General features: G+C 43.6%; 1 protein-coding gene across 2 annotated transcripts in view; it reads right to left on the reverse strand.

Moving 5' to 3' along the window:
* The window catches only part of LOC116537140 (calcium-activated potassium channel subunit alpha-1-like), a 529994-nt gene that overhangs the window by 58959 nt on the left and 447657 nt on the right, over window positions 1-23378 (reverse strand). For both annotated transcript variants that reach the window (XM_032259168.1, XM_032259169.1), the window contains 2 exons: window positions 17806-17899; window positions 16590-16701 (listed from right to left, as the gene is read on the reverse strand). In XM_032259168.1, the coding sequence (XP_032115059.1) occupies window positions 16590-16701; window positions 17806-17899 (206 nt within the window). The remainder of the gene's footprint in view (window positions 1-16589; window positions 16702-17805; window positions 17900-23378) is intronic.

Raw genomic sequence — 23378 nt, forward strand, 5'->3', positions numbered from 1 at the left:
ACCCCCCCTCCCTATTCTCCCCTGCTAAGCCAAGTTCATAACAAAAACAGCCTCAAGCCTTGTAAACACGACACCTAGGTTCCAGGATGTGGTCGCACCAGCTCTCAAACCCAGGATGTTGACCCAATTAAGCAGAGTGTCAGCCCCTGAGAACCAAGATGTGGTTTTTCTTAGAGTAGCACCCGGCTACCTACAAACCCCCTATATAACCCCCATAGTCTGTAAGCCAGCGTGCTGCCTGCGCTGTCTATGGTGAGGCAGTCAGCCTGGCAGGATGAAATAAACTTGCTAAACCTGACCCTAGGTCTGCCTCTCCATCCTTTCAGTCAACCTTACACAATCTATTCTCTATCTTCATGAGATCTACCTTTTTTTTTTTTTTTTTTAGCTCCCACATGTAATGAGAACATGCAATATTTGTCTTTCTGTGCTTGGCTTATTTCACTTAACACGATGACCTCCAGTTCCATCCACAGTGCTGCAAATGACAGGGTTTCATTATTTTTCACAGAACAGCCTTCCTCTGAAGAGGACATTCACTCTCCTGCTAGAGACAGCCTCCCCCTGGCCTGCTTCACCCATTTGTTATCTTCTTGTCCCTGTAAGCATTTGTGTTTGCAATCTGGGGTTTATAGATTCATCTTTCCTACAGTTGGGCTAAAATATCTTCTTCAGTTTAAGCTCCAAGCCCAGCACAACAGCTGGCACATTACACTTGTTTTAAGGTTTGTTGAGTGAATGATGATAATAATGAAGAGATAATAGTGAAACTGGCAACGTTTACGGAGTTTCTTAACCAGGCCAGAGAGGAGGGCAACACACTGGTGCATCCAGAGGACAAAATTGAAAGGTGTCCTCACTTTCTTTTCTTTTTCCATTTGGAGGCAGGGGCTCACTCTGTCCCCAGGCTGGAGTGCAGTGGCGTGATCTTGGCTCACTGCAGCCTTCACCTCCTCAAGTAATCCTCCCACCTCAGCCCCCAAATAGCTGGAACTACAAGCACGCACCACCACGTCTGGCTAAATTTTGTATATTTTGCAGAGATAGGTCTCGCTGGGTTGCCCAGCCTGATCTCGAACTCCAGGAGTCAAGCGATCCTCCCACCTCGGTTTCCCAAAATACGGAGATCACAGGTGTGAGCTGCTGCGCTCAGCGGAGGCCCTCGCTTTCAGGGTCACTTGCTTCAACTGGGTCCTGGCCTGTTTACAATATAGGCCAGTTTTGTTTGCAGGACTTATTGATAGAACTTTTAAACACTTCTGTCTCTCATCACATGCATGGGCTACTACTAAACAGTCAGTATATAGTAGTAATTAAAAGCTCAGGTGCTGAGTTACGAAGACTTGAGTTCAAATTCTTGCTGTATCACTTCCTGAAGTTATATCGCTAGCAAGACAGGTCACCCCTCCAAGTTCCAAGTTCTTTTACCTGTGTGTTAGGATTAAATGAGAGAAGCCGATAAAGAGCTTTGTCCAGTACCTGCCACAAAATATAGTCAAGCATTGCTTAATGACAGGGATGTGCTTTAGGCAATTTTGTCATTGAGCAAACATCATAAAGTGCACTTAGACAAACCTAGATCGTATAGCCTACCACATGCCTAGGCTATATAGCATAGCCTATTGACCTTAGGCTACAAATTTGTGCAGCATTACTGTACTGAATACTGTAAGCAACTGTAACATAATGGTAAGTTTTACATATCTAAACATATGAAAGATACAGTAAAAAATACGTACTATAATCTTATGGGACCACCATTGCATATGGGAATGGTTGTTGATAGAAACATTATGTAGCAGGACTGTATATAGCAGCTATAATAATAAACAGTAAAAATAACTTACTTTATTCCTATTATAAGGATTTCGGAGGAAAGCTCCTGTCCAGGTCATCAAAACTGATCAGTAACTATTATATGCAAAACATAGTACCAGACATTTAGAGGAATATAAAATAATATATAACATAGTTGCAAATCTAGGCCAGGGATCAGCAAACTTTCTCTAAAGAGCAAAATAGTAACTTTTTAAGACTTTGTGGGCCCCATCTTCTTCATGTCATTGCCACAAACAGTATGTGAATGAATGAACATGGCTGTGTTCCAATAAAACTTTATTTACAAAAACAGGCAGTAGGCCAGACTGGCCAACTCCTGATGTAGTTGAGGAGTCAGGACATGTATATGTTACAAAAACACAGTCACATCAGAAGACCACCCATGGTCAAAAGAGTAGCTCATGTTATAGTGGCTTTAGAACAGATTAGGGAACAGGATAATAACTGGTTGAGTACGGGTAAGCAGAGAAGACAGGCAAGCAACTGCTAGACAAGAAACTACCAAAATCATGGAGACGGAATGCATCTGAGACTGGGTGGGAGTGGCTGGTAAGTAGAGTAGCATCAAAAGGGGAGAAATTCACAAAAATGCAGACAACAGGGCTGGAGGGGAAGGCTGGGTGAGAATAGGAGGAAGACCAGGAGACTGAGTTTTTAGTTTGTTTAATTTTTTTTTTTTTTTAAGATGGGATTTCACTGTATTGCCCAGGCTGGAGTGCTGTGGCACGATCATGGTTCAATGCAGCCTCAGCCTCCAAGACTCAAGCAATATTCCAACCTCAGCCTCCTAAGTAGCTTGGACCACAGGCATGCGCCACCATGCTGGGCTAATTTTTTAAAAATTTTTTTGTTGAGACAGGTCTCTCACTATGTTGCCCAGGCTGGCCTTAAACTCCTGGGCTTAAACAATCCTCCCTCCTTGGCCTCCCAAAGTGCTGGGATTACAGGAGTGAGCTACCACATTCAGCCAAGTTTTTATAAAAAGGAAGTATTTGCTGTGACCCCAGTCTGGCCAGCAAGGTTTGCAATCCACTCAGGAAATAACAACCTAATGGTACCCTTTATGAGCTGGGTTGCTAAATTCCCATCTGGCCTTAAAGAAGGAAGTTGAATTCAGTGATTGTGATATGGGAGCCAAGTGGCACCACATTAGTGTTTGGTATTTATTTTGAGTGATACAATGTGTCTTATGAAAAATGGGCTGGGCGCAGTGGCTCACACCTGTAATCCCAGCACTTTGGGAGACTGAGGCAGGAAGATCACTTGAGGTCAAGAGTTCAAGGCCAGCCTGACCAATATGGTGAAACCCCATCTTTACTAAAAATACAAAAATTAGCTGGGCATGGTGGCTCGTGCCTGTAGTCCCAGCTATTCGGGAGGCTGAGACAGGAGAATTGCTTGGACCCGGGAGGTGGAGGTTGCAGTGAGCTGAGGTTTTGCCACTGTACTCCAGTCTGGGTGACAGAGCAAGATTCCATCTTAACAGACAATAAGGAAAATAAATTTTTTAAAAAAAGAGGAAAGAAAAATGGAGATCTGCTCAACACCCATCATCTGTTCTTACTCTCACGAGCAGGCTTGTGCCGAGGCCTGGGGATCTCAGTGTCTATAAGTGAGAAGACTGGCAAAGATTTGTTAAAATAAGTTACCCTGATGATGTAGAGAGGCTGGACCTTAAGAGAACCCTTCCCTCGAGGAGCAGCTGAGAGACTCTATCCCTGGGAGAAGGTAGGAGGTGAGGCTCTATCCTTGGGAGAAAGTAGCAGCTAAAACTCTCGGGACAGAATAGAAATTTCGCCTGGGACCTCCATCTGACCCTCTCCTTCCCTGATCTCCAACATACCCTCTATCTATTTTCCTGAATGAGCTGACCCTAGCCCAATTTCAGAGAGTTCAGAGAGCAATGTCAACCAAATTGGCTCTAGGGAAAATATTAGTCACTAAGAAAGTCAAGCAAAGGTGCTGATTCTTACTAGTAACCAAAGAGTTGTAATACCTTAGAAGGGGATTACAAGTGGAAGGTCCAAAAGCTATCCAAAAAGGGTTCTGCTGTTCAAGTTGAAATTATGATATGGAATATCATATGATGAGCATATCTCAAGATATAAATCACTTAGATTTTAATCTCAAAAACATATGAAATAAAGGACATTAATAAGAATACATTAATGTATTAATATACAATACAGTACATTAATAAGAATACTGATATTTAGGAGCATACAAATAGCAAGGTTTACCGGAAGATCAGAATCCTGGAAACCTGCAGAGCAGCTACAACTAGAATTCAAGTTCAGCCTCACCCTGGGCTGGACCAGCAGATCTCAAAGTGTGGCCTCCAGGTCAGCAGCGGCTGCATCACCTGGGAATGTGTTACCCATGCCAATCCTCAGCCCCTACCCAAGATGTACTGAATCTGAAACTCTGGGGATAGAACTCCCCAAATCTGTATTTTACCAGACCTCTGGGTGATTCTGGCATACCCAAAGTTTGAGAGCTACTGGTCAATCTAGAATACACAGTGCCCTTGTTCCAAAGCAATTGTCCTTACCATGACCCATAGAGCCTCGATCAATAGCTCAATAGATTTGTGTGTGTGTGTGTGTGTGTGTGTGTGTGTGTGTGTGTGTGTGTGTTGAAGTTCCTCTGCTTTAAGAACAACTACTGTGCCAGACCTCTCAAAACTGGCTGCACAGTGAAATTTGAACTTCAGAGAACTTCAAAACCTTCTGGTGGCTGAGTTCATCCCCAATTCTCACTGGAAATACAGTGTGGCCAGGAGAATGTGTCACAGTTCCTGGGTGACTCTAATACACTGCCAAGATCATTTAACCTGTAGAAGAATCACGTGGAGAATTTGTTAAAACAGATTCCTCAGCCGCACCTTCCAGAGATTCTCCAGGTTTAGGGTTGAACTCCAATATTTTCATTTCTATCCAGCTCCCAGGCCATGTGCTGGCCTGCAGACCACATCTTGAGTAGTCTTGCTCTAGGAGGAATATATTTACATTTTAGATACCTGAAATCAACTTTGAATTGGGATGGCCAACTTTCCTCCATCTGTTCTTCCTCTAAATTCCTATCAACTTACTATTCTTTCTAGTGGATCCTCCAATTAAGTTATTAACATCTTACAGAGGCAAGATCTATGTTTTCCCCATCTTTGGGTCATTCCTAGCACCAAGGGATTTACACAGAGCAGTAGGTGTTCAGTTGAATGATACCGTAGAATCCCTGAGCTGCTTTCGGGTGTTCATTTTCTCCCTACCGATCTGCTATACAGGTCAATCCGTTATGGCACTGATCTCATGGAAAAGAATCAAGGCATCTATTTTTTAAAGATGACGTGAAGGTAAATATACATCCAGTCCTAGAGATTTAGGTTGCTGAGGAGGCTGTTCCAATAATACCCCAGATGAAGTACAGCCACCTGGAGAGGCTTTGGCATCCATGCAAACCTACTGCTGAATTCGTTCCTTGAAGACATTCATTTTAGGCTGGTATTTCCAATTTGGCATATAAAAGAGCCATGCAAGTCAATGAGGATTTAGAATCTCTGCTACGTACGGAGGGCATCTTATTTAAAGCCTGTCCCTGACAAAGCAATATCCAGAGAACACAGTTGGAAATCTCTTGCAGAGGAGTAATTTCTCTAGAAGCAGTTTTAGCTATAGCAGCGACCGGAACAGCAATGAGCTCCCTGAAATACATCCAAATTTTAGCATTCCACTTTGCTGGGCTGCCTTCTTCAGAGCCCAATCATAGGGATGGAACTTAATAATGAGTTCATTTTTCTTGCCACACTAGAGCAATTCAGTTGCAATGCTATTTCGAAGATGCACAGTGCCATTGAGTTCCTTCTCCTTTATTCTTTTTTAAAGCTCGAGCCAAGAGTAGAGCCCCGTGGCAGTCTATATGGGCTGCTATAACAAGATCCCTTAGACTGGGTAATTTACACAACAGCAATTGATTGCTCACAGTTCTAGAGGCTGGGATGTCCCAGATCAAGGTGCCAACAGACTCAGTATCTGGGGAGGGCTTTTTCTCTGCTCCATGGATGGCACCTTCTTGTTTCCCTGCATGGTAGCAGGGATAAACAGGTTCTCAAGGGCTTCTTTCATAAAGGCACCGGTACCACTCCTGAGGGCTTCACCCCCATTATGTAATCATCTCCCAGAGCCCCATGTCCAACACCTGTTCACTGGGATTTCATTTTAACACACAGATTTGGGGCAGAAGCAAACATTCAGACCATAGCAGCCCATAATATCTAGCATGATACTATTTCAACATGGACTCATGGTAAAAACATGGATCGTTTTTATTTACTTGGCTACTTGTATAGAATGGGCCAAGAAGCTCAGAAGAGGGGACTGGTGAACATGGAAATAAAAAGTAGCTTGGAGGCTACTAAGTTATAAAAAAATGTATTAACTTGGTTTTTTTAATGAATTGAGTTAATTTTCTGAATCACCTTTCTCATCTGGGAGTACCAGGGAAATTCTGTCAAGGAGTCTCTTGGCCTTTTGTCAGGGGACTGGACAAGAAGAAACTGCATTTAGTATTTTATCTGATCAGACAATACTATCAGAATTATCTTCTTAATTGTAAATATAGTGGCTAGATAAGGGTATAGCTTGAGAGGCAGCACAGTATCATATCGAGGAATATGAACTTTAGAGGTGGATTGCCTGGGATCGAAGCTGGGCTCTACCATTTACTCATTAGGTGACTCTCAGCAAGTAATTTAAACTTTCTAAGCCTCAGTTTCCCCATCTGTACCATGGGCCCCCAAATGACACCTATTTCATAGTAGTATTTGGAAGAGCACCTGAGACAATTATATACTATATGTACACACACATATATACACACATGTCATATGTGTAATATGAACACATCTAACTGTATTCTGGTTATAAAAGCACTTTTATTTTGGATTTCTCTCTCTCAAACCCGCAACCCCTACTTTCCTAAGGACGCCTGGCCCAGAAAGGGAAATCACACTTTTTCTTTATGTGTTATCTAAAGAAACCCACAGACTACAGACAGCAGTTTACTTAGAAGGCTCTGGGCTTTAGGGAATCTAGATATCCAAGTTGAAAGTCAGCTTCCTTAAACATGGAGTGGGTGACCTCTGGGGACACTCAGGTGCCCTTCCTTCCAGACCTCGGGCACTGCCGCTGAGAAGCAACCCCCTTGGGGAAGGGGGGCTGTTGATCATAGTGGTTGAGTCAAGTTATCAGACGCCAAATAGCTTATGAGAGTTTAAAGTGAGCCTATCTCCACCACTGCTAACCACAAACTGCCCATCTGAGCGTGAGCCAATTGGCTCCCCTCCCCTCTCCCCTGGCTACTTAATTGCTCACAAATCCAGCAAATTGCAGAACTAGCCTCTAGGGGGCACCAGAGACCTTTCCATTCAGAGGCCAAAATGCCACTCCAGTGGCAGCAGAGAGTAGGGCATCCTGCAGCTGGAGCATGGTCCAGTGTCTCTTGTGCTTTTTTTGCCTACTGAGGCCTGAAGCGTATTTTATTTAATTTGGGTAGGATGGTAGAGGGTTCCTTTTAATAGTGTTTTTACTGTGATTTCTGTAGCATCTGCTCAAGAAAGTTATTTATTTCTTTTAGATATAGAATTTTTATCATTGGCCCATTTATTCAAAATCACTTCAAAAAACATTTGCTCCACTTCCAATGTGTGCAAGAGTGTCCTGGGCACACAAAAAATAAAAAGTCATGGTGTGTGCTGTCACAGACTCATTCTAGAGCAGCGTGGTCCCACAGAACTTTCTATGATGATGGAATGTTCCACATTTGTGCGGTCCAACTCTGCAGCCATTGAGCAACATGGGGCTCTTGAGTACCTGAAAAGCAGCTGGTAGGATGGAGGAGCTGAATTTTTAACTTGAATTAATTTGGATTCGTCTACGTTTAAATAGGCAAATGTGGCTAGGAGCTATCATACTGGACAGCACAATGTATTAGTTTGGTGCAAAAGTAATTGTTGTTTTGGCCATTTTTAAGTAGACTGGAAACCCTGGCTACTTAAAGAGTGACCCACAGAGCAGAAGCATCACTACACTTGAAAGCTGGCAGAAATGTAGATCTCTGACCTTAGCATAGGCTTCCTAAATCAGAAACTGCGTTCTAACAAGATCTCCTGGTGATCCCCACGCACAGTCAAGTTGAGGAACTTAGGAGATGTATTCAAGTGGTTCTCATCCTGACTGCACTTCAGACACAACTGAGGAATGTTAAAAGATTCTGAGTCTGGGTCACACCCTCCACCCAGAGATTCTTAGGTTAATGGTTTAAAGGCTTGGCCTGAACGTGGAGAGTTTTAAAAGCACTCTGGGGATCCTAATAACAATTTGAGAACCATCCCAGCATCACTGAGTACAGTGGCTCCAAAACTGGAGGTCACCAGGGGTGCTTGTTAAAACACAGATTGCTGGCTTTAACTCACAGTTTCTGATCCATGGATCTCGGTTGAGCTCTAAGAATCCTCGTGTGTAACAAGTCCCCGGTAACGCTGATGCTGCTAATCCAGAGGCCACACTTTGAGAACCACTGGTCTAATCACTTTAAAAGATGGGCTCCAGAATTGAACTAACCTAAGATGAGTCTTGGACCTGCCATGTACTTAGACCCTGAACCTCAGCTTCCCAAACTGTAAAGTTGGGCTATGAATATTTACTCACTGAGTTATTGTGAAATATTAAGTCAGAGAATGACTATCAGTTGCTGGTCACAGTGCCTATTTTCAATAAGCAATCAATAATGGTTCATTACTATCATGATCCTAAGAAGACTCACTCATTCTTTCATTCAACAAGTATGAACTGTGTGTCTGGCACTGTTCCAGGTACTAGGGACATAGCCAAAAACAAGGGGGCTACAGTCCCTGTCACATTGCTATTATGGAACCTGGATTCCTACCTGCCAGTACAAAGCAGGCAGTATATGCTGCTTCTATAGCACGAACCCTAAAAGCACAGTAAAAAGGTCAGAGAGGAATTCATTGCAAAGGATGAGAATGGGAAAGCTGCACACAGGAGGTGGAGTCAGAGCTGTGCCCTAATGGGGAGAAGGATTAAAACCTGTGGGGTGGCGGGGCAGGAACTTACTCATGACAGGCACAGGGCAGTGACAGCAAGAAGATGCAGCTAGCAGTCTAGTAGACCCGGAGCAGGAAGTGCAGGAAAAGCGGAGGCAGGGCTGTGCATCCGGAGACGCCATCCAGGGTCTACCTCCACTCTGTGGCCGAACCATACTATTTATGTTTGTTTAAATCCCAAACAGTGAAAATCACCAATGTCAGGAAACTGAAACCAGGCCACAGCTTTCATTCCAGAATATTCTGACCAAATGCAGAGGCCAGTCAACAGAAGGTCCGGGGATTCACGGATCATCCTGACCCTGCCTGAAGGTGGGGCTCTTCAGCCAAGCAGGTGGCCTTGGGGCCAGACGCTCCACTGAAGTAGAAAAACAACAGTCTCAGGCAGACTGAGACTTCAGCTGAGCCCTGGGTAAGGTGACCATTAAAAAGGGAGAGTGGCGTGCTGATCCCATCCACCTCTTCCTTTAGGAAACTGACCTACCATCAATCCTTTGGCCTCATTTGGGTTTCTCTGTAAACTCCAGAAAGCAATAAAGCATGATTCCTGAAAAAGAGGGCTTGTAGGCGGAGGTTATGCAGACCTAACCTGTTCCCCTCATTCGCTGCAGCCGCACAGGTTGGGGCACCCAAACCTCAGGATAAGTTACATAACAACAGGTACAGGAAGTCTGCCTAGTAACTCACCTGTTCCCATGAAAAGAAAAAATGTATTGTCAATCCATGGAAGTGAGGGGTATGGGAGGGTCTTGGGTTTCAATAAGGCTTTCCCCAAGGGCCTCCTCCCATAACAGGCTGGAAAATGTCATGAAGCAGGGTCCTGGAGGGTTTTGAATGACCCCTGGAGTGAAGGACTCCAAAAGGTTCTGCAGAGCTTTTGGCAGATCTGAACAGGGGCCCAGATCCCAGCATTCCCTCTTCTGGGCTCTAGGATTTCAGCAGGTTATTCAGCCCCTCAGAACCTCAGATTCCTCTTTGGAAATAAAAATGGGAATAATAATATGCCCCTTTTGGTAGGCAGAACGGTGACCCCCAAATATGTCCATGTTAATCTTGGAGCCTGTGAATATGGTCATTGACATATCAGGAGGAAATGAAGGCAGCTGGTAAATTAAGGTTGCTGATGGGGGGAACTGGGGATGGGAAGAGTATCCTGGAGTATCCAGGTGGGCCCAGTGTAATCACGAGAGTCCTTAAAAGTAGCAAAGGGAGGCAAAGAAGAGACGGCAGGAAGCAAGATCAGGATGATGCAAGGTGGGGATGCACTCTCAGTTGCTGGCTGTAAAGGTGGAGGAAGGGGCCATGAGCCAAGGGGTGTAGGCGGCCCCTAGAAGCTGGAAAAGACGATGACATGGACTCTTCCCTAGAGCCTCCAGAGAGACCCATGTTGGACTTCTCACCCACAGAACTGCTTAGAAATAGAAAACTACTACACCATATTGCAGGGATGTGAGGCTGATGCTTGGCACACTCAAGTCCGTTCTTTTCTTTCTTTCTTTCCTTTCCTTCTTTCTTTATTTCTTTCCCTTTTCTTTCCTTCCTTCCTTCTTTCCTTCCTTCTTCTCTTTCCTTTCTTCTTTCCCTTCTTTCCTTCCTTTCCTTTTCTTCCTTTCCTTTCTTTCCTTCCTTTCCCTCCCTCCCTTTCTTTCTTCTTCCTTTTTCTTTCTTTTCTTTTCTTCCCTCCCTCCCTCCCTTCTTCCCTTCCTCCCTTCCTTCCTTCCATATTTTTTAACCAGGGTTTACTGTGCTGCCCAGGTTGGTCTCAAATGCCTGGGGTCAGGGATCCTCCTGCCTGAGTCCCCCAAGTAGCAAGGCCACTTTCTTCTCTAGGCTGGTATGAGCGTCCGCTCCACACACGCTAGGCTTCATTCTCCCTGTCGTAGCTCATCATTGCAGCCTCCACTGAGCCCCTGCCTCTCACAGAAGCCTATCCTCATTCTCCCACCCACGTGGGCTCTCGCTCCTCTGAACTCCCACAGCCTTTACAGCTTGTACCTTGCAATTACGGACTTAATTATACAGTGGGTAGTGTTACCTGCTGTCACTGCAGCATGTGTGTTTATTTTGGTTCCAAAATGAGATTGAAACCTTAGGCTCAAACAGGAACGCTGTTTTGTCCTTTTGCTGTTGTTGTTTTTAAGCACCTGTGCTTTTTTATATAATCCTGTTTTTATTGCCTTCTGACACAAAAAAGGACTGCCTGGGCATATATTTGTAAGCAGATACCCTACATCAATGCAGTTGCCCTGTGATTGGGCATTAACTCATTTTGCTAGTTCCTAGCGGAATCTCTATTTTCTAGCAGAGTTTACTGAAGGTTTTAAGGTTCAAGGTCTAAGGCCAGTTCTGACACAGACAATAGAATCAACTCTATGGTTTTCCAATGATGGTTCCAATGACCATGGCCCCTTATCATACCCTGATTTCATCAAAGAACAGGCTAGCATTGGAAATCACAGCACCACTAGGATACAGGGTGGCCCCACCTGTGCTCCTCTCATCCCAGTGCTGAGTGCACGGTAGGTAATTAAAATGGGCTAGAAGACTGGCTGGTGAGTGCATCATTACTTTCTTCCTACTCCCTTCTTTTAATACCACAAGATCACCCTCAACAAAAACATACACACGGGCAAGCCGCGGTGGCTCATGCCTGTAATCCCAGCACTTTGGAAGGCCGAGGCAGGTGGAACACTTGAAGTTAGAAGTTCGAGACCAACGTGGCCAACATGGCAACCCCGTCTCTACTAAAAATACAAAAACTGGCCAGGCGTGGTGATGTGTATCTGTAATTCCAGCTACTGGGGAGGCTGAGACAGGAGAATCACTTGAACCCGGAGACAGAGGTTGCAGTGAGCTGAGATGGTGCCACTGCACTCCAGCCTGGGCAACAAGAGCAAAACTCCGTCTCAAAAAACAAAAACAAACAAAAAAACATACACGGAAACAGAGGCAGCACAGCCCATGACTACCTTGGGGATACATTTGGAAAAGAGAATGAGACAGACCAACAAATGAGTTCTCCTTGGAGCATGTTATTCAAATCTCAAAATAAGATACAGCTCTCATTTCAAGGTGCATTTATTTCAGTGAGGTTGGGATTTGTAAGGGAAACAAAATGAATACGTTGGTGTGTGGTGACGGGAATTAAAATAAGCAGCGACTTGCTGCCTGCCGACATGAGTATCCTCACATCCGCTGCCTTATTTTTTATTCCGTTCTGGTTTGTTTTCTCTTGTGGTGCTTTAAAATATGATAGCTAAGTTAGAAAGAGAGGCCAGAGTAATCCTGGCTTCTGTTCATTAATCTTGTATGACGTAAGTGCTGTTTTACCCACATTACCTCAGTGAATCCCTATGAAGTGGTGCTGTAATTAGCCCCACTGTACAGGTGAGACAACTGAGCCTGAGACAGATAAAATGCTCATGCTGAGTGACCCATCAGCAAGTGCTTGAGCCAAGATGTGGACTGAGTTGGTGGAGCTCAGAGCTGAGCTCAAATCGACTCTGCTCTAATATCTAGGGATGTGTGTAAGCCCCAGTCTCTCCATCCCAGATGGAGCAGGTCGGATCTCCAAGCTGCTGAGAGGTACTGGGACTCAGGAGACACCAGGCTAGCTCTGCATCCTTCTGGTCTTCCTGGCATCTCTAGAAACTGGAGGTGGGCAAGGAGGAGGGGGAAAGAGGAGCCAGGAGAACACACAGTCTTAAGTAAGACCTCTTCCCTCTCTTCCTGCCTGGAGTGAAGCCCCTTATGAGTAAGCACCGATGGAAGGATACCAACACAACACAGTGAAGCTAGCCCCGTCATTCCCTACCCAGGCCTCCCAACCCCCAATCATCAAGGGTAAGGACAGAGACAGAAGAGCAGAGGAAGAGTGTGGACATGAAGTCAGACCACATCTTGGGGAATACACCCCTCTCGCCACTCCCAGGCGATGTGGCCTTGGATGAGATAGTTAATCTCTCTGAGCCTCAATTTCCTCATCTGTAAATGGGGTAATGACAAGTCCTGCTTCATAGGTTTGCTCTGAGAATTGAGTGAGTCCATGTATGTATGTGAGGGGCCTCTCAGAGTGCCCATCACATTGTAGAAGCTGAATACATGTTAGTGTCTCTATAAGTACACTGCTGTATGCTCTAGGATGATCTGTGCAATAACTATATTCTATACTATATAACATGCAATCATATGCTGACAACTGAAAACTAAACTTGGTGTAGGGAGCATTCTGGGAAAGGTAAGGGCAGGGACCCTGCACTCACTCTGTTTTTTATCTCCACAGGGCCAGCTACTGCACAGCGCTGTACCCTCAGCAGGGCCAGGAAAGTTTGTGCAGGAGGCCTGGGATAGACTTCAGTTCCCTGCATCATATCCCAAACCTTAGCCAGAAAAGGCAGCACCCTTCCACTTTCTGGGAGAAGGGCAGCCATGCCTGAAACACCCCTATTTAATGGGATTATTTCTTCTCCTTCATAAGTCATATCTCATGGGAATATTCATTTTCTCTCTGGCAGCTCATCAGCTCATTGGTACAATAATTGTTTCACAATATAATAACCCATGTATTAAATCAGATGAGAACCTCCTTGAAATATTATTGTACTGAACTCTTCCATCACAGGGAGATCAGTTTTAGATCTCACCCAAGGAGTTTTTGTTACCAAAGAACCAAAAGCACTTCATTAAAGGTGCTTTCTCCTACAAGAGGAGAGAGGCTATTTTTTATTTTTCTTCTTCTTATTTCATAGACCATAAGGTTATTGTTCTACGAGTTCAATTTCAATAGCACTTACGCAGTTCCTGACCATACCGTATCATTTACTTCCTTATTAGAGTTAGTGTTTCCTGCTTTGCCAACACTGCAATAGAGGACGGTAGGAGGACAGGACTCTATTTCTTCACTGTTGTTTCCCAATCATCAGGAATGGTGCCTGGCATATAGTAGATGCTCACTAAACATGAATATACAAATGGAAGCACATTTAGAGCACCTTTCTTTTGGAAAGCAACCACAGTCAATACAAAGATGTATCTCATTAGAAATTCATTTCAACCTCTTTTATTTCCTGTTCAATTATTTTTCCCCCATTCTCTGTTTGTGCCAATAGATTTTTTTATGAGATCAGAATGTATCTCCAAAAATCAAAATTAAATCATCCACAAGAAGACCACAGCTTTCAAAGCATACCAGAACTCCCGGCCCTAAAATGCTTTAGGGAACATGGCACTCACAACAAGGAGGCTCAGCTCCAATAACTTTCCTGGGGCACGCTCTGCTCACTGCAGGGGAGGATGTCTCCACCACAGTCACAAGGGAGCCCTTCCACCGCTAAGGCGCACGGGGGACCAAGAGAGAATGGACACTGGCAGAGAGTGCAGATTAATGAAGTGTGAGGACAGAAAGTAATTTCCTTTAAACTCCCATTCCTCGGATGGGAAAACTGAGGATCCAGAAAAGCAAAGGGGTTGTTCGAGTGCACAGGGTAATTACGCACTGCCAAGTGAAGAAGGCAGATCCCGCCTCTCCCCTCGTCCACTGATTTCCCTGTGTGTGCATGGATATGTGTTTGAACTCGCAGCAACAGGATGTTTTAAAAGGAGTCCCAGTTAACAACTCATCCATAATTTCGACTCAGGGATGCTGCTGATAGAATTTTACTAGCTTCCCTGTCCACCCCAATGATCAAGATCCCAAATTTCCCATTAATGACTCAAAAGCCTTAAAGACTTTCTGAGCTAACAGATTCTTAGAGATCATCTATCCAAATCTTTATCTTATCGATGAAAAACAAGGGGCTGAGTGAAGAAAAGTGAGCTCCCAGGTCACAAAGCCAGCTAACAGTGAAGCTGCAGTGGCTGGAGCCGCTAGCGCCGAGGCACATGTAAGTTACACTGAGGACACGTCTCAGATTTGCGTGTAGCTCTACCAGCCTCATCAGGATAAGCAGAAAATAAGGAGGAATCAGGATACCGTAAGCAAAAACCCAGTCTAAACAAGCATATCTCAGGTCCAGAATGAAAACTTTTCCTTAGAGCAAGAGAATATAATTCTAATGAGAAAAGTAGTAGCAAAAGAAATATTTTTAGGATGTGGACACATACACACATGCACACATGCAGACGTGTGTATGTGCATATAATACAGAGATTACCACACATACTACATTCGGACGATGCTTAGATTTTAAAAATACTTGATAGTAGGTATGTAATAAATTTACAGTGCTAGCAATGGCATCAAAATGGATTGCTAGTGGAAGCTTATCTTGACATAACATTTTTTAAAGTTATCCATCAATGTCTGCACAAAAGAAAATACACATGTTCTTTGAGCCAGCAATCCCCCTTCCAGGAACATGGAACTATTGATAGGTATAGAATTATACAAATATATGGATAACGTGTTTATTAAACCATTGTTTCTAGCAGCAATAAAAGGAAAAGTAAAACATTCAGGTAGTCTATCATTAGGGTTATATACTGAATAGACTGTGATACAAACAAATTATGGAATTTTATGCAACTGTTATAAAATGAGTTATCACAGAGCTGAAGTGATGTCCATCATGATGAGTTAGAAAGCCAAATTGTGGTGCAGTGTCATTATTTGACACAATTTCTCAATACAACACCACCATCTCTAAAATACTATGATGCATGCACATCCATGTTTGTTGTGGTGGAATGAGCATGAAAAGAAGATGTGAAGGCCTGGAAACCCTTGGTGTCTAAAGGAGTGACAGATGCAAGGGGGAAAAATGATGAATGGGTTCTTCACATATCTTTGTTTTCACTGATTACAATGCATGCATATGACTTTTTAAATAATTAACCTAAGCCAAAAATCCTAAAAATAAAGATAGAAGAAACCCACAGACAGTCCTTCAGGCTCTGTTTAGCCACCCTTCTTCCGTAGTAGACCCAATAATAGCAGGAATACTCTGAATTAAGAGGAAAAAATGAAATCAACACAGCAATGAGAAACTTGAAGTTGTCTCTCTAAGCCCTGGGATGCCATGACTATCTGGTCAAGTTACTTTCCCCACTAAAGTGTTCTAATCCTGGTCTGGGAAGTTCCCTGTACAGCACAGCCCAGCAACACTCTCTTCTTAACACAGAAAGGACCTCAGTCTCCTGTAAGGTAAGAGATGACTCAAGAAGCTTCATCACTCCCTGCCCTCCAAAGAACCTTGTACCTATAAATAGATCATGCAGAACCCACTTTTCGGAAGAAGACCAATGCTAACTTTGGCAGGCAGGCCTCTGGGGTGCCTGAGCCAGCCACTTGGAATGTTGGCTTTACCCTCATGGGCTTCTTAATCCAGTCCTAAGGTCCTGAATGGAAAGTGACAGAACCATGAACATAAAGGCCCTGGCTGTGACAGTGGTGACCACTGGGTTTTAACAATGATAAAACTGTTATTACCTGAAGCGTGAACTGTGCCAACCCTTCGGGGCTAGTGCTCCAAAGAGAGCTGCCACCATCAAGCTTCTAAAACTCCAAGAGTGTTGTTTGCATTAATATATACAACGTTCTCTGTAGGGAGACAGCCCTCTGGTCCACTGCAAATTCTGTCCTTCAGCCATGACCCAGGATCCAGGAAGGAGATGGAAAGAAAGGCTGACTTACCAAGCCAACTTCTGTTTAAGTACACAGACACAAACACGGGGGGCACTGTGAAGAAATCCACTACAGAATTCACTTCCAGCCAGAACCACAGCTTATCGTTGGCTGCAATAAACTGGGGGAAAGAAGAAACGAGAAAGAGAAAAAAAAAACATGAGGAGCATGGTGCCAGCATTCAACGCACATTCTTGTTGTCAAAGAGTAAGTTGTGACTTTCAAGGGGGTCTGGAGGAACAGGTTATGTCCTTCTCATGTCTATACAAAGCACATGCTTTTATGGTCAGATACACAAGTTTTCTAGTGCCCCAGATAGAGCCCTATATAGACTAACTATATGCTATGTTAGTCTTAGAGAAAGATCAGGTTTATTTTTCTGTGGTTTCCAACCACTTCATAGGGAAGATTGGGTGATTTTACCTTTATTAGACTCATTCATGTAAATATAACTGTGAATAAAGCACATATGTATGCATTTACACACACACATGCGCGTACAATTCTATCTACTCTTCACCCCTTTCATGCACACTCACAACTACTCTCCCAGGGCTCAGCTAAGTGAACGCTGCTAAACATAATTTTAAGAGCTGAAGAGGTTTTTTTCTATTTAATTTTGTTCTGTTTTGTTTTATTTTTTTGAGATGGAGTCTCACTCTGTGGCGCAGGCTGGAATGCAATGGCATGATCTCAACTAACTGCAACCTCCGCCTCCTGGGTTCAAGCAGTTCTCCTGCCTCGGCTTCCTGAGTAGTTGGGATTACAGACATGCACCACCATGCCTGGCTAATTTTTGTATTTTTAGTAGAGATGAGATTTCAAAATGTTGGTCAGGCTGGACTCGAACTCCTGACCTCAGGTGATCTACCCACCTCAGCCTCACAAACTGTTGGGATTACAGGCATGAGCCACTGTGCCCGGCCTATTTCTATTTAATTTTTAAGGGAACATGGCATTGTGTGAATAGAGAGATGAGAAACAATCTACCATTTTTTTTCAATCCCAATTTCTCCTCCTTGAAACAAAACTGACGTGAATTCCAGAAAATGCTTAGCTAAGGAGAGGGCTCTCTCCCAGACTGAAAATCAGAATGCAGGTGTGCTGTCTCTCCTGGAAACACTGGGTTTTATCCTGACTGTGAGAGCAGATGCTGATAGGGATGACCCCTGGGTCCCAGACTGAAACACCCCATGTGATACTGAACAATGTTGCACAAACTTACCCGCAAACCAAAGTAGAGAAGGAAGAACACGTTGAAAGCCATGTCGATCTGTAATGTGAAATCTTTGTAGAAATTCTGGCAGGATTCTATTGGGCTATTAGACAGGAAGAAGAAAAAGCGAGTGGTAAATGACAAGCAGTATCATCCAGTTTCCCACGATGCTAAGAAGTGGCAGTGCTCAGGGTAGACGATGAAATGAATATTCATAAAAGAAAACATTTGGTCTTTCTGCCTCCTGAGATCATCAAGCAAGCATTGCCAAGGGGTCTTTCCATTCAACCATTCAAGAACTACTATTCTTTTATTTGTTGTTTTGGGAATTATGATACGTCTATCATTTTTTATCATCATTCAGCAGTTGAACTAAGAATCTAAAGAGGACCATGCAGATACCTTGAAGGAAGGACAAGCAGGAGAGGCCTCTAAATTCTTTAATTTCATATTAACCCTTAAAGAACTGATTTCTTTCTTTGAGAGGATCCATACCAAAGCTAACACACAGTTCCTCTTGCCCTCCAACACATCGGAAGTGAGGCCCGTTTTCAATTAAACACAGTGGTTGTATTTTGGACCTTACAAAAACCATTAGTTGATTAATAAATACAGGGCCCAGGAGCATCTCAAAAAAGCTAAAGAGGAGAGGATCCTGGGTGATGTTCTGGTTAGATTAAGCATGGACTTTCTGTGCAGGACTTGGATCTGGGAAAAGAAGCGTTGTCCAACGGGTCAAATTCAGACCACCAAACCAAAATGTTGAAGCAGTACTCTAAGGGTTAATTTTTTTTTTTTTTTGCATGCATGCATGCATGCATGGTAATTGACTTGGTGTATGTGTGTTGAGCAGCCAATGCGAATCCCCAGCACACTCGACTTCAAGAGTCGCCAGTTCAAAAGGGTACTACTATACAAACTGGTTCAAGACTTCTGTGTGCTTTCCTATGTCAAATTGATCAGAGGATCAGTGCGTGGAAAGTCCCAAGGTTTGGGCTGGGTGGGAAGCAGGGAAGCTTCATAAACATCTCAAAGCTGTGAATGGAAATCCATATCATATACTGTGATCAATAGGTAAATAGTAACACCCAAGCCAGGAACGTGAAGGTGAGGTGAGGGAAAGGAGATAGAATACCAAGAAAAGCAGAACACTTTCCCCAAAGGGAAGCAACATAGACCTCCTCCCTCCAGGAGAGGGCCAGCTTGAGAAATGCAAGATGAAGGGATTTCCGTGTAGTACCACTTTGGAAATCAGTGATGCAATACCAGTTAGTATAGCTGCACTTCTGCAAGGACAATGCTTGGCTGTTCAACAGGCAAGAATCTGCACAGTAGAGGAACTCAGGGCCCACTCGGAGGCAGGGTGAGTCAGTCTGTGGGAATCTCTGATCATGTTCCATGCACTGGTTTTACCCATTCTTCATCCCTATTACAAGTCAAACATGCCCTGTGTCATCTCCCAAATCCGTGGAAAAGTCTCCAGACAAGCATTAAGAGTAACCTATATTTGCATTCACAAACTAGGCAAACTGAATAAAAAATAACACTGAAAAAGTTCTTTAAAAAAAAAAAATGCCAGGTTTTCACTAAGGTAGGGAAGTGGGTAGAAAGACAGCATGGAATTTGGTTAGTCCAATGCTGAAAGGAGACACAAGCAAGGAAGCCAACATCACAGCCTGCTGCGGCCCTAGGCCTCCTCTCCCACACAGGTACTAATTTAGATGCAAAAGGGAAAATCCAGGCTACAGTGAATCGGTGACACTTCTGCAATTCTCAGACCAAACAAGACCCAAAGGTCCATGGGTGTCAGAGTTTCCAGCCACTCTAGTTGCAGTGAAAAATGTACATGAACTAGGTTGACCAGAAATCCTATAGATTCCAGGTTGAAGAGGTAATGCATCTCCATGCCACGCAAGCCACAGGCAGGACACGTTACTAAAGAATAAATGCGTGTGTGTGTGCGTGTGTGTAAGAGAATAAGCAGCAAGGATGGGGAGATCTGTAGGTAACTGCTGTACTCAGGTGCTCATTTGTGCCAGTGGAGACTCACTTAGCTGTGATTTATAAATTCATATTCATCAAGATTGATGTATACTCAGTCAAGGGGACAGAAAAAAACACTTGGTTCCCAAGACTATCGTAGAAAACTTACTATTGCTTCACCAAGGCCAAAACGTTACTGTTGCCCTCACAGTCATTATGGGTGGAGTTATTGGTGGCATATCTGAGGCCATCGTGAGTTCCCTAGCTCCTACTAATCCTGTGGTTTCTGTAGTTAATTTGGTGGTAACTTAGAAATACATCTAATTGGAAAAGTATTTGTTAGGCTACGGTAGAAAATGGAATAGTTGGGGCAGAGATGTGAGCTGAATGCTACAGAGGACATTGGGATTCAACATAAATGGAAACAGGTATTGAGAAGAGAACAAGGAATCGGCTGCAGCGACTTCGCCACTGTTTCTTGCCTTCCTGGTCCTTTGTGTTGTCCCTTCTCATATTGCTCATGTTCAATGGCAATAATGAGAGGGCTTGAAGCTAGAGGATGTGGTGTAGAAAACTGCACCTTAACAACACCCCATAAAACAACATGGTTTACAGAAAACCATGTTGAAGCCATATGGGACCTTTTCTCCAGTCCTTACAAAAAATTTAGAACTGATTTCATTATTGTTTCATGATTATTCCGTGAGTACTAAACTTGGAGATGAAATACTAAAGGAAGTAAATGATGCTGCTGGTGTGGGTGGCTTTTCGTCTGGCTGAAGCTGGCAGGTAATATGAGCACACCCCAGTAATATGAGGGGGCAGGGGACGGGCAGAGAAGCAGGAAACTCTGGGACAAAAGACCCAGGTAGGATGAGTGATCGGGCAATGTATTTTCTATCCCTTTTAGCTATTTCCTGCTTGCCACTAGAGCCCCAGGAGAAATGCTCTGCCTGCTTTTTCAAGTGGCAGCAGAACTGTTTATCAGATCCCCTCTGAGATAAGTCCTCTGAGTGCCTATAGTTCACGGACTCGCACCATCAGACACCACAGAGTGGAGCTTCCAAAGCGCCATTATTTCATTCCCCAAATGGAAATAATCCATGGAGAAGTTCATTGAACCTTTAAAAAGAGAATACATAATTCAACGACAAAAGAGTTGGCCATATCTACCAGTATTTATTTTCCTCCCAAAGAGACTGTATCTTAATGATTGATGCTCTTTGCGGGATGGAGAATGAAATACAAATGCTTCTCCTTTCTTGTGTGAAGTAGAAGGAGTTTCCTTGTCTAGATACACAGAATTTCAAAAGCTAGCAAAGAAATAGTGCAAAAAACGAAAACAAAAGTACTCAGGAGAGTGACTCTGGATCACACACAAACTTAGATTTCTAGTCTGATGAGGCACATCCACTTCAGAAGGCTTTGCATGGGCATCTGTTGCTAACAGAAAAAAGGTGGAGTTTGATGAACTGAAATAACACTACTTCCGCCTCCGGTAGTAGAAAACTGACTTACCCTAAACTGCTATGGGTTAACTAACCGCTTGATAATTAGAGCGTTCGAGATACTTGGTAAGTGGCAGACTTTTCATTCCTAGGCTCCCATAGTCCATGAAACAAGTGTGATACTAAAACTATAGGCAAATTTAGCATTTTGACCAGGACTCCATGACTGGGCACCTTCAAAAGAGCCTCAGTAAAGAGATGCTTCTTATGGGGTATGCGTTCAGTTGTAGGATAGAGGTTGAAATACAAACTCCTGTTTCCTCTTGGCCATCAAGTAAGTAAATCCTCAGCATTTAGATGTCTCTATGGAGGAAAATGAGACTCAGCCAAAGAGGGAAATGTTTCTCTTTCCTCATCTACTTAGTAATAGAATTTTCAAAAAGACCCTTGAGAAGGAAGATCCAACAGATCTTCCTGAAGACTGACTTCAGAACTTGTCTTTCCAGAGCACAAGGCAAGTGAGGGCTATCCAGGTTTTCTTTCAGAGGGCAGGAGCTCTAAACATAAAATCTCACTGCTAGCAGTGGTTGCTCTGGGCAACCACTCATCTCCAAGAGGGAAGGATTACCCCTCCCTGCAGCCTCTAAATGTCCCTGGGTTTTCTGCAGTCTGTTTTCCAACCTTCCTGAGTCTGGCTGCCAAACCCTCTGAAGCTATTTCTCCAGGGTAATGGTTCTCAAACTTTGGCATGTGGTTGGAGGGCTTGTTAGAATCTTGCTGTGCTCCATCCCCAGTTTCTGATTTAGTAGGTTTGGGGTAGGAGTCCCAGATTTTGCATTTCTGACAATTTCCCAGCTCATGCAGATGCTGCTCATCTGAGAATGCCACTTTGAGACCCGCCACTCCCAAAAACCTTTCTTGCAACTACACACTAATTATAGGTATTGCTGCTGGAGAAGATTCTCATTCAGACCTGAACAGAGATAATTCAGTATTTGAGCCTGACCCCAGATAACTAGCTGCATACCACTTAACTAATTGCTGGGATCAAGAGGTTGAACAGACATTTTCTGTTTCAGATGTGAACAACAGGGTAAAAAAATTAAAAAGATACAGGAAAGTAATTGCAATGCCACTGTGCAAGCTTCACCAGTGGACATTCCAATTAATAATCAGAGGGTACCTGCTGAGCACATTTTAGATTAAGATTAAAAGGAAAAATAATGAAGTACAGATGGGGAGGGGTTACAGAGACCATCATTAAGAAGGGATAAAGAAATGGTAAATAGCTTAAGAATAACAACAACAATAACACACACCCAGGATGATTTAATAGGGAAGGGGCTGACTGAGGAACAAAATAGCATTTTGTGAAATAATTTCCAACATTCAAATTCTCCTCACTCTTGTGGCTAGTCCCTTTTTAAATTGAATGGGGCCCTCTCAATTCCCATCAGGATTATGGACAGGCAGAGTTCAGGCCCACAGTGCCACAGACATGAGTCAATGTAATAAGCCTAATGATTCTAGACTCTTCTAGTCTCACCTCTATAATGTTGCCAGATTAATTTAATTAAAAGATGTTATTCATCCACCATCACGGTCCCCTCCTGTCTCATACATTAGCTCTAAGCCTGGCCAAGAAGAACTTCCAAAACCTAAACTCATCCTACATCTTCTACTTTATTTGCTGCTGTTTAGTCCAAACGCTTGCGTTCATTATTTCATGAATGTGACCCCTGTATTCCCAAATTTTAAATCTATGCTTTCTCTGTGGCCTCTTCAAATGCTCTTTACTCTTTGTGCTCAAAGCTTGGGCAGTCTACGAGGCCAGCCTCAAGGCTTGATTCAGCAAACTACTTGTGCCCTCACTAACCTCTCCCATCTCTGAATTCCAATGCTACTGGGACCAAGGAATTCTAAACTCTCTCATTATCTTCACATTCAATTATTCTTCAATTCAACACAATAAAACCTTACGATCATATACAATTTACATGTGCTATTGCATTTGGTCCTCACAAAATGGCAAAATAAAGGTGCTGTAACCCCCATTTTACAGACAGAGAAGCAGAGGCTCAGACATCTACCCAAGACCATGCAGCTATGTGTTTGGATAGACACCCACTAGCCTTATGCCATACCACTTCC

Source organism: Sapajus apella, unplaced genomic scaffold (genome assembly GCF_009761245.1).
Source record: "Sapajus apella isolate SASKATOON/1434 unplaced genomic scaffold, GSC_monkey_1.0 scaffold107, whole genome shotgun sequence".
Lineage (NCBI taxonomy): Eukaryota > Metazoa > Chordata > Mammalia > Primates > Cebidae > Sapajus > Sapajus apella.